Here is a 12,225-nt window from a genome sequence, read left to right on the forward strand (position 1 = left end):
GCTAGCATTAGCCTTGAACAGCATTAACATTAGAGTATGTTAGCATGGATAGGCTAACACCTAGCATACCAATACTGGCCATCTTCTGTTGTTACTCCACTGTCTACTAGCACAGATAGGCTAGCTTTAGCTCTAGCTAGGCTGTTATTAGCTTTGGCTAGGCCAGCGTCAGCATTAGATAGGCTAACATTCTCAGTCTACCTGAAACTTGTATTTATATTATCTGTAGCGTCGTACATCAGCGCCGTTGACATGAAACTAAGCATAAACATGCTTCATCACAGAGCTGAAGTTGGCTTCTGATTGGGCGATTCTAGCTAATGTTTCACCACCTTTGACATGTTTCATTAGCTCTAGTTTACAAACATGAACTAGATTATTCTAGATATTAAAACGTAGTTTGTGATTTACTTCCTGACCAGTGAAGGTCCAGATTACTAACGTGGTTTGATGTCAAACAACCTGGGATCCAGTCCGCTTCTGTTTGCATGTCTGTGCAGTGATTTCTACGTCACCATGGTGAAATGGGTGACCCGGCAGAACCTGAGCGTCCGTTGGGTCAATCGAGCTCAAAACATGTCGATTCTGTCTCTGTGTGACGCGTCGGCAGGCGCCTGCGTGACGGTAGGAAGCCTAACACTCATCGTCACCAGGAAGGACAAACATGGAGCTGCAGTGACCCGACTTCTTCTCCTTTCCCCAGAAACACGTGATGACATCAGAGGCGTGGCTGGACCGGCAGGTCAGGGTTCTGATGGTTCTTCTATTCTTAGACGGGTTTTAATGCCGCATGTTGATGAATCAGCAGCTGGTTGTGGATGTTTCCTGTTCCTGAACAGACTCTTCCTTCAGAAAGGATCCAGTCGGAACATTATCTGGATCAGCAAACTGGTTTCAGAACTGAACCAGGACCAGAACTTTCTGAACTCCAGTAAAACCATGCCTCAATGGTGGACAGCGCTAACAGAAAGCTAGCTGTGCTAGTCCTAACGCGCTAACTACAAACTGTAGTTACCTGCGGCGCCGGATTCGTTTTTCAGGTCGGAGGTCACAGGGTGTGACCCTGTGACCTCCGACCTGAATGTCAGGCGCTTGTTCAGCGGGTTTGTCCTCCCTCACCTGCAGGACGATGTTTCTGGGTCCAGGCGCTGCGGAGCAGAGATTTGGTGGAAAATAATCAGAAAATGTTTTAAAGTTGTCAGTGAGGAACATGAAGCTTTACGGAGCATTTAGTACAGACTGACGGAGGACAGCAGGTCAAACAGCTGTCCAACACACACACACACATACACACACACTTACACACACACACACCTACACACACACTTACACACACACACACACACACCTACACACACCCCAGACCGAACCATAAAAAGTTCTGCAGGATCCACTTTTCATTTTCAGCTTACAGAAAAAGCGCCAAGCTGCCAAATTTACTAAAGTAAACTGACCAATGAGATTCAAGCTCTGTGTCTCCAGGACTCACTACAAGAGGTTCTGACCCAGTAGGATTGGTTCTGACCCAAACCTAAATGTTAATAGTAAAAGGTTAGATAATAAAAATCTAAAATGATTCTCTGCTTTACAGCTGCAGGCTCTGAGCTCAGCTACTGTCCAAGATACAGAACTATAGATATAGATGGATATTACATTCCTATTCTATTGTTATAGCCACTAAGTATATTTAAATATGCTGAACTATGTATTAAAACATACTTAAATAATACAATTGTGTATAAATGTAGCTTTGATAGATGATTGAATATGGTTTCCAGTAACAAAAAGCGTGTTATGATCGATTAAATGCGCTGATACGTCATTGTGCTGCTAAACACAAAACGCTGAGTGGAGTGGTGGACCGCTCCAAGATGGCCGCCCGCTCCAAGATGGCCGCCCTAAATCTCGTCAGCGACAATAGGGGAGAGCGGCCATGAGGGTCTATCCTTATATTATGTCTATGGCTCGGACTTCAGTGAATGTTCTATCAGACATGATACTTTAGATTTTGGAAGGTTCTGGTTCCGGTTTACCTTCAGCTGCGGCGACATGGATCGCCGTCCTGGAGTCGTAGTCCCTCTGCTCCATGTCCATGGAGGACAGGGCGAACCTGAAACACACAAACACACGCGCACGCGCCTTCAGCCGGGGTTCTGGTCCCGTCAGACCAGAACCAGAATCCGTCACAGGTCCGGGTTCTGAACTGAACCGTGTCGGCCGGATGTGTCCGATCAGAACCAGTTTGGATTGGAGGTCATCGTCCTCGCTGTTAAGTTTCCTCTACTTTGCTGTTTGAGGTGAAATTGGGTGACGTAGACCAGCAGGAACATCCCAGATCCACATAAAACTGGTTATCGGACATTTAAAAAAAGATAATCTGAAATAAATCTTAAAAACTTTAATATAATCCTCATTGCTCTGAAAAGTTTATGTGAACTTCTGACTGGACCTGCAGCTTATCGTCCAATACTACTTAGCAAGCTCAGAGCTAAATAGCTAATATGCTAACGCACTTCCCGATAAACGGAAGTGACCTATCAAAATAAAAGCTGGGTCTTGGCAAACTGCTGCTGGAGACACTGAGGCTGAGGCTTCACTGCTACCATAGATTCATTGATAAAAATCTGCATTGCATTTAAAACGGCTCATCCTTGTTCTAAATAAATGTCAATGTTGGACAGGAACAGACAGATAGAAGTGGTTTATAAAGATTTGACATGAAAAGATCCTGAGCAGGAGATTATTAAGAGGTCCCCAAAACCCACCTTTTATTTTGGTAGTCCACTTCTGCTTGTTGGCAAGTGAATTTGCATATTATCTAAATAGTTATCTCTGGATTACCTAAATATTTAGCTTGCTTAACTATCCATCCATCCATCCATTTTCTCACACCCTGTCCCTCAGTGGGGTCAGGAGGTGCTGGTGCCTCTCCAGCTAGCGTACCGGGCGAGAGGCGGGGTCACCCTGGACAGGTCACCTGGACAGGTCACCTGGACAGGTCGCCACTCTGTCGCAGGGCAACACAGAGACACACAACCATGCACACACACACTCACACCTCACACTCACATCCAAAGGCCTTCAGAGTGAAATACGTTAAAGGTGTGCTATGATTGGCTTGGGCTGCAGGGAAACACGGCTGTCGAATCTGATCGAAGCGAGATGAAAATGAACTGTGGAGAAGTTGCACGTGTAACAGGTTTCACCTGTTACACACGCAAACCTGAAATCTGCCGATAATAAACTGACGCATTGGGAGGGAGAGAGGTTCCGATAAGTCAGTGGGATTTCTCTCAAAAGGCCAATTAAAGACGCTGCCGGCTTTGATTTCTAGCACTTTCATCAAAGTTTCCCATCTGCTTGCTCAGCATCAGGAACAGATGTCAGGAACCGAGAGGCTGAAGATGTGACCGAGGGTTCAGTTCGGCTTCAGTGGCAGTCATTTAAGGTTCTGAGTCTCTTCACTCTGTATAAGTTTACAGACTGACTGAGCAGCAGTTCAGATTGTTGGTGAGGGAAAATATGTCAAACTTGAGATGTCTCTGCTGGATCTGTTGAACGTTCTCAAGAAAGATCAAGTCATTTTTTCTCTGAGGCAACAGCAGACTCTTTATATTGAAAGTGAAATCAAAAGGGGTTTTCATAAACACCACTAAGGAGTGAACGTGTCATATAACATCTTTACTGTGCGCCAGAATCTGACCTATAAAACTGACAGCCACTCGAGTAAAAAGTGGCACAAAAAGTGGGTATGCACTGTATTCAATGCATAAGGGCCCTGAACAAGAGGTATGGCCAGAATTAATAATAAAATAATAAGGACTTTGTGGCATTCTCATTTAGTGAATTAAAGTAGTTGTGCTACCACTCCTACGCCACTAGAGGCAGTAGCAGGCCCAAAAAGGTGCATCTAAGGAGCAGATTAAGAAGTACACAGAACGCTATGGAACTTGTTAAAAACTGTGTGTTGAAGTAAATAAGACAGAAGTTCAAATACATGCTGAGTGAAACTCCTTAAAGATGAAGCTATATCCCAGATTTCAAAAGAAAATAAAAACGGTGGGTAACTATGGCAACCAGTGACAGTTTAATAGCCCGCCTACTCTTTCTGCAGTCAGGTGGCGCACGCATCCGTCGTGTTAATAAAAAAACTCTGCCAGATAAGCCCACTCTGAATATCAAACACAACTGTGACATCACAATGTGACATCACAATATAACTCCAAAGGCAGAATTCTGACATCACCAGGGTTTATATAAGCTCGTCACATCCGTCTACCTTCATCGCGACCTCTTAGCAGCCGTTGTCGATAGTTTTTTGTGAGAAGTTACTTAGCAGTACATAGTAGGATTTTCAACATTGAAATCTACTGAGTTTCTAGACAAGTCATCTATCTTAGAACCACAAGCAACAGTTAAAATGGAGTCCAACCAGCGTACAATTGAAGAAGTTGCATCCGATAACATCATCGAGAGAAAAGTACAGCCACCCAAGCCACCCAAGCGCAAGAAGAAGAAGATGCCATTTGCAGTCTGGTGGGCACTGCATGGATCTGAGGAGGAGCTGAAGATGTCAACTGAAAACATGGGACATCAGGACTCCTCATTGGTGACTGATAATGGATCGAGTGCCAACGCACTGCAAAAGGTGGATCAAAAAGGGGATGGACAACCACCTCAGAGAGAGTCCAACGAGAGCAACCAGGTAAATGCGAACACTGGCCAGGATTCACTGGCCAGTGTAGACGAGTCCATCGCTGGAATGCAGGAGAAAGTCGACACCACAGAGAAAGAACAGGCCGTCGCTGAACTAAGAACTTCAGGTGAAAGTACTGGAACGGAAGACGATTCCTCTACAGTTACCGAACAGGAATCGATCTCCGAGACACCAGAGACACCAGAGAAGGAAGAGTCCTCTAAGTCCAGCACTGGAAACGTTATCGATCAGGACTCTTCTCTCCCTGAAGAAGGTGATCAGGAGGATTCCCTTAAGACGGAGATTTGCAAAGAGGAACTTGTTAGTTTTACATCAGAGTCGGTGACCGAAGAGAAATCCGTCACAGAAACACCAAAGAAAGTAGACCAAAAAGGGGAAAAACGGTCAAAGACTAAGCGTAACAAGACGAAAATGATTCCCTTTCACATTTGGTTGGAGAAACAGGCCGCCACTGAACTAAGAACTTCAGGTGAAAGTATTGAAACGGAAGACGATTCCTCTACAGTTACCGAACAGGAATCGATCTCCGTACTGAACAAGACTCCAGAGACTGAAGAGTCCTCTAAGTCCAGCACTGAAAACGTTATTGATCAGGACTCTTCTCTCCCTGAAGAAGGTGATCAGGAGGATTCCCTTAAGACGGAGATTTGCAAAGAGGAACACGTTAGTTTTACATCAGAGCCGGTGACGGGAGAACTGGAGAGCCTCTGTACGGAAAACATTTCTGGTGACAAAATTGAAAACGAAATTTCAGTACCGGAAATAGTTGGAGAGCAGACAGAGAGCATCGACAACGAAATTCACACCAATAAAACAGCCATCATTGAAGTAAAGCAGGTGTTAGAAGAAGAAACGGTCATAGCACAGCAGAATGGAGACCATCAGGCTGAGAAAAAACGTTCAAAGAAATCGAATCGTAAGATGAAGAGAAAGGCAGCAACTAGAGAGGCATCTGAACTAGAGAGCCTCTGTAAGGAAAACACTGAAAAAGAAGTTTCAGTGCTGAAAATAGTTGGAGACCAGGCAGAGAGTATCGAAAACGAGATTCTCACAAGTGAATCTGCCATCGGTCAAGTACAGCAGGTGATAGATGAAGAAAGGGTCTCCATGACACAGCAAAATGGAGAAAAACAGGATGAGAAAAAACTTTCAAAGAAATCTAAACGCAGGATCAGAAAGGCAGCAAGGAGAGAAGCATCTGAGCTGAAAGCTGTCAATGATAACATTTCTGGTGACACTGAAAGAGACATTTCAGTACCGGAAATGGTTGGAGACCAAAGAGAGATCATCGAAAACGAGATTCTCACAAGTGAAACAGCCATCGGTGAAATTCTGCAGGTGATAGAGGAAGAAACGGTCTCCATGGCACAACAGAATGGAGACCATCAGGACGAGAAAAGCTGTTCAGAGGAATCTAATCGTACGATCGAGAGAAAGGCAGCAACGAGAAAGGCATCTGAGCAACGAAAGAGGCATCTATATATATATATATATATGGAAAACATTTCTGGAGCGAACATAGAGAAAGAAGTTTCTACTGTAGAAACAACTGAGGATCAAACAGCCTTGGTTGAAACTGAGATTCTTACAATAGAAACAGAAATCTCTAAAGAACAGCAGGTCGCTGAAGAAAATACTGAACCGGAAACTTCTGTAAACCCGATTGAGGAGGAGGAGGAGTGTGGTCCAATGGAAGATCAGACAACATCGCTTCCACAAACAAATGTAACATTGAACAAAGATAAAGTCCAAACACCACCTCAGGAATTAGAGCCGCAAGCAGCTGGTGAATCAGCCGAGGAGGAGAAGAATATTTCTGAAGGAGAAGAGAACCCCAAGAAAAAGAAATCGCTGTGGAAGCGAATCAAAAAGGCTCTGACTCCACCTCCTCTACGCCTGTTCAGAAACAGATGCAAAGTCCATCCAGCTTAGACATCAACTGATGTTAAAGTAGATTTAAAAGGGGGCGGGGCCACGTGTGTTGTGGTGATTGGCGGTAATGTGACAAAAAGCTACTGTGATTTTTAATTGGACATTTTAATATTGAAAAGACAGGACTGCACGGTGGGACATGTCTCGCCGTGCAGGTGTGGGTTCACTCCGGGGACTCCGGCTTCCCCCACGTTCAACCACATCAGTAGTCATCTTCATCCATTGTGAGATGTTTCATTCTAATTCAAAACAGAAAACCACATTAGAGGGAGATTTAGAGAAAGAAAATGTAAACAACGTGGAACAAAGAGAGAATTTTAGAGTCTGAACCGATACAAACTGGGAAAGATTTAGAAAACTGTCTTTCTGGGGAATCAATCAATCAATCAATCAATCAATCAATCAATCAATCAATCAATCAATCAATCAATCAATCAATCAATCAATCAATCAATTTTTATTTGTATAGCACATTTCAGCAGCAGGACATTTCAAAGTGTTTTACATCATTAAAAATAAAAACAGTCACGTGGCATTGAATAAACAACCCAGAACAACAAAAAACATATATTTATGTATATAAATACATATATAGATATGTATTTATATACAAATATATGTAAATGTGTATATATATCTGCTTCTCTCTATAAATATATATAAATCTATATATAGATATCTATATATTGATGTCAATCTATAAACGTATACCTTTCTCTCTCTCTCTCTCTCTCTCTCTCTCTCTCTCTCTCTCTCTCTCTCTCTCTCTCTATATATATATATATATATATATGCTTCTCTCTATAAATATATATAAATCTATATATAGATATGTATGTATATCTATATATCGGTGTCTGTCTATCTATCTATCTATCTATATGCATATATATATATATATATATATGCATATATATATATATATATGCATATATATATATATATGCATATATATATATATATATATATATATATATATATATATATATATATATATATATATATATATATATATATATATATATATATATGCATATATATATATATATTTATATATATATATATATGCATATATATATATATATATATATATATATATATATATATATCTGCTTCTCTCTATAAATATATATAAATCTATATATAGATATGTATGTATATCTATATATTGATGTCAATCTATAAACGTATACCTCTTTCTCGCTCTCTCTCTATTCTGCACAGATGTTCCTGTACACTATGCCACCTCTTGGTTATGTCGTTCCATGTATGCTTTCCCTGCCAGCATCTTGCACCCTGCTATTATGTGCTGGACTGTCTCAGGGGCCTCCTGGCACCACCTACACCTTGGGTCTTGTCTGGTGTGGTAGATCTGTGCCTCTCTGGTGTTTAGGGCCTGTTCCTGGGCGGCCAGGATGAGAGCCTCTGTGTTGTCCTTGAGTCCAGCTTTCTCCAGCCATTGGTAGGTTTTCCTGACATCAGCCACTTCAGTTATTTGTCGGTGGTACATCCCATGTAGGGGCTTGTCCTCCCATGATGGTACCTCCAGCACCTTGTCTTCTGTTCCCCATTGCCTGAGACATTCACTGAGCACATCGTCCGTTGAGGCTTTGTCCTTGATGTATTTATGGATCTTGGATGTTTCATCCTGGACAGTGGCTCTCACACTCACTAGTCCTCTGCCTCCTTCCTTACGGCTCGTGTACAGTCTCAGGGTGCTGGATTTGGGGTGGAACCCTCCATGCATGGTTAGTAGCTTCCTAGTCTTAACATCCGTGGCCTTCATCTCTTCCATTGGCCAGCTAATTATTCCAGCAGGGTATCTGATTACTGGTAAGGCATAGCTGTTTATTGCACGGATCTTGTTCCTGCCATTGAGCTGGCTTCTCAGGACTTGCCTTATTCATTGGAGGTATTTGGCTGTGGCTCCTTTCCTTGTGACCTCATCGAGGTTGCCATTTGCTTGTGGTATTCCCAGGTACTTGTAGCTGTGCTCTATGTCTGCTATTGTTCCTTCTGGGAGTGAGACCCCTTCTGTGTGGGCGACCTTCCCTCTCTTTGTAACCATCCGACCACACTTCTCTAGTCCGAATGACATCCCAATGTCAGTGCTGTAGATCCTGGTGGTGTGGATCAGTGAGTCGATGTCTCGCTCGCTCTTGGCGTACAGCTTGATGTCATCCATGTAGAGGAGGTGACTGATTGTGGCCCCATTCTTGAGTCGGTATCCGTAGCCAGTCTTGTTGATGATTTGGCTGAGAGGGTTCAGGCCTATGCAGAACAGCAGTGGGGACAGAGCATCTCCTTGGTATATGCCACATTTGATGGACACTTGTGCAAGTGGTTTGCAGTTGGCTTCAAGGGTGGTTTTCCACAGCCCCATCGAGTTTGCAATGAAGGCTCTTAGAGTCCTATTGATGTTGTACATCTCTAAGCATTCAATGATCCAAGTGTGTGGCATTGAGTCATAGGCTTTCTTGTAATCAATCCAAGCGGTACACAGGTTGGTGTGTCGGGTTTTGCAGTCTCGGGCGACTGTGTGGTCTACAAGGAGTTGGTGTTTGGCTCCTCTGCTATTTATGCCTATGCCCTTCTGTGCCTTGCTCATGTATTTATCCATGTGCCCGCTTATCTTAGCCGCTATGATGCCAGTAGGCATGGATCATGTCAGGTCCTGGTGCTGTCCAGTTTTTCATACCCGAGACTCTGTCTTGGACATCTGCCACAGTGATGGTTACCGGGGCTTGTTCCGGGAGGTTGCTGTGGTCCTCTCGTAGAGAGGTTAGCCACTGTGCATTGCTGTTGTGGGACGCCTCCCTTTCCCATATGCCTTTCCAGTATTGTTCAGTCTCCAGCCTGGGTGGGTCTGCTCTGTTGTTATTACCCTGCCATTGAGAGTACACTTTAGCTGGTTGGGTGGCGAAGAGCTGGTTAATCCTCCTGGCTTCATTCTCTCTCGTGTATCTCTTTAGGCGGCTGGCCAAGGCTTGGAGCCTTTGTTTGGCAGTTTCGAGTGCTTCAGGTATGGGCATCTGGCTGTACTTCTTGGGTACTGATCTTTTCATTGCACCCCTTTGGAGCTCTGACAGTTGACTCACTTCCCTCCTTGTGATCTTGATCTTAGCCTCTAACCGTCTTTTCCATGGTGGGTATTGGGTCTCATGGTTGCTCTTATAACCAAGCATCTCAAGGATCACTGATGCTGAGTTGTATATCAGCTCATTGGTTTCTGTTATGGTGTTGGTAGGGATCGTTCTCAATGCTGCATTCACATCTTCAATGAGACTTTCTGATGGTACTTCACTCAGCCGTTGTAATTGGCGTCGGGGTCGTCTGGTGTTCATTCGGGCCATGATTCTCTCTCTCAGGTCAGTTGCTGCCTCGTTCAGCTCAGATGGTTCGTTCATTACTGGGGCTACATACCCAGTCTCTGGGTGGGGAGTTGTAGTTGACTCCCTTCTGACCTGGCATCCTGGCTCCTTCCCGTAGCACTTGTGTCGTACCTCGTCAATCTCCAGTTGTGACAGCAGTTGCCGTTTGCGGATGTTGGAACACTGAGCTACTAGTTGTTTGGCAGTTAGTGTTGACTGGGGATGTCGAGCTAACCATTCCTCCCACAGTCTTTGCATGTAGCCCCTCTGACTAGGATTACTTGAGTAGTAGCATTCCAACAGATCCATGTTTTCACCTCTCTCTCTCTCTCTCTCTCTCTCTCTCTCTCTCTATATATATATATATATATATATATATATATATATATATATATATATATCCATCCATCCATCCATCCATTTTCTTCCGCTTATCCGGGGTCGGGTCGCGGGGGCAGCAGCTTCAGAAGGGAGGCCCAGACTTCCCACTCCCCAGCCACTTCTTCCAGCTGGCCTGGGAATCCCAAGGCGTTCCCAGGCCATAGAGAGACATCGTCCCTCCAGGTGTCCTGGGTCTCCCCTCCTCCCGGTGGGACCTGAACTCCTCACCAGGGAGGCGTCCAGGAGGCATCCTGACCAGATGCCCGAGCCTCAACTGGCTCCTCTCGACGTGGAGGAGCAGCGGCTCTACTCTGAGTCCCTCCCGGATGACCGAGCTTCTCTCTCTAAGGGAGAGCCCAGCCACCCTGCGGAGGAAACCCATTTCGGCCGCTTGTATCCGTGATCTCGATCTTTCGGTCATGACCCAAAGCTCATGACCATAGATGAGGGTGGGAACGTAGATCGACCGGTAAATCGAGAGCTTCGCTTTTTGGCTCAGCTCTCTCTTCACCACGACGGACCGGTACAGCGCCCGCTTCACGGCAGACGCTGCCCCAATCCGCCTGTCGATCTCCCTTCTTCCCTCATTCGTGAACAAGATCCCCAGATACTTAAACTCCTCCACTTGAGGCAGGACGACCCCCCTGACCCGGAGAAGGCACTCTACCCTTTTCCGGCTCAAGACCATGGCCTCGGATTTGGAGGCACTGATTCTCATCCCGGCCGCTTCACACTCGGCTGCGAACCGCTCCATTAGAGCTGCAGATCAGGTTCCGATGAAGCCAACAGGACCACATCATCCGCAAAAAGCAGAGATGTGATCCTAAGGCCACCAAAACGGATCCCCTCAACACCTCGGCTGGTCAGAGATTCTGTCCATAAAAGTAATGAACAGAATCGGTGACAAAGGGCAGCCTTGGCGGAGTCCAACTCTCACCGGAAACGAGCCCGACTTACTGCCGGCAATGCGGACCAGACTCTGACACCGGTCATACAGGGACCTGACAGCCCGTATCAAAGGGCCCGGTACCCCATACTCCCGGAGTACCCCACACAGGGCCCCTCGAGGGACACGGTCAAACGCCTTCTCCAAGTCCACAAGACACATGTAGACTGGTTGGGCGAACTCCCAGAACCCTCCAGGACCTGCTGAGGGTGTAGAGCTGGTCCAGTGTTCCACGACCAGGACGAAAACCACACTGCTCTTCCTGAATCCGAGGTTTGACTATCCGACGGACCCTCCTCTCCAAGACCCCTGAATAGACCTTACCAGGGAGGCTTAAGAGTGTGACCCCCCTGTAATTGGAGCACACCCTCCGGTCCCCCTTTTTAAACAGGGGGACCACCACCCCAGTTTGCCAATCCAGGGGAACTGCCCCCGATGTCCATGCGATATTGCAGAGTCGCGTTAGCCAACACAACCCCGCAACATCCAGAGCCTTAAGGAACTCCGGGCGGATCTCATCCACCCCCGGGGCCCTGCCACCGAGGAGCTTTTTGACCACCTCGGCGACCTCGTCCCCAGAGATTGGAGAGCCCAACCCAGAGTCCCCATGCTCAGCTTCCTCAACAGAAGGCATGTTGGTGGGATTGAGGAGGTCTTCAAAGTATTCCGCCCACCGGCCCACAACGTCCCGAGTTGAGGTCAGCAGCGCACCATCCCCACTATAAACAGTGTTGGTGCTGCACTGCTTCCCCCTCCTGAGACGCCGGATGGTGGACCAGAATCGCCTCGAAGCCGTACGGAAGTCTGTCTCCATGGCCTTCAAACTCCTCCCATGCCCGAGTTTTTGCCTGAGCGACAACCCAAGCCGCATGCCGTTT

General features: G+C 45.8%; 1 protein-coding gene across 4 annotated transcripts in view; it reads left to right on the forward strand.

Moving 5' to 3' along the window:
* LOC103460881 (inactive dipeptidyl peptidase 10-like) overlaps positions 1-12,225 on the forward strand; it is a 44,433-nt gene that overhangs the window by 17,238 nt on the left and 14,970 nt on the right. For all 4 annotated transcript variants that reach the window (XR_014086736.1, XM_081604839.1, XM_081604840.1 and 1 more), the window contains 2 exons: positions 501-624; positions 704-742. Coding sequence is in view for 3 of the 4 variants with exons in the window: in XM_081604839.1 (XP_081460965.1) it covers positions 501-624; positions 704-742 (163 nt within the window). In the remaining variant the exon portion in view is untranslated. The remainder of the gene's footprint in view (positions 1-500; positions 625-703; positions 743-12,225) is intronic.

Source organism: Poecilia reticulata, chromosome 2 (genome assembly GCF_904066995.2).
Source record: "Poecilia reticulata chromosome 2, P_reticulata-male-v2, whole genome shotgun sequence".
NCBI classification, from domain to species: Eukaryota; Metazoa; Chordata; class Actinopteri; order Cyprinodontiformes; family Poeciliidae; genus Poecilia; species Poecilia reticulata.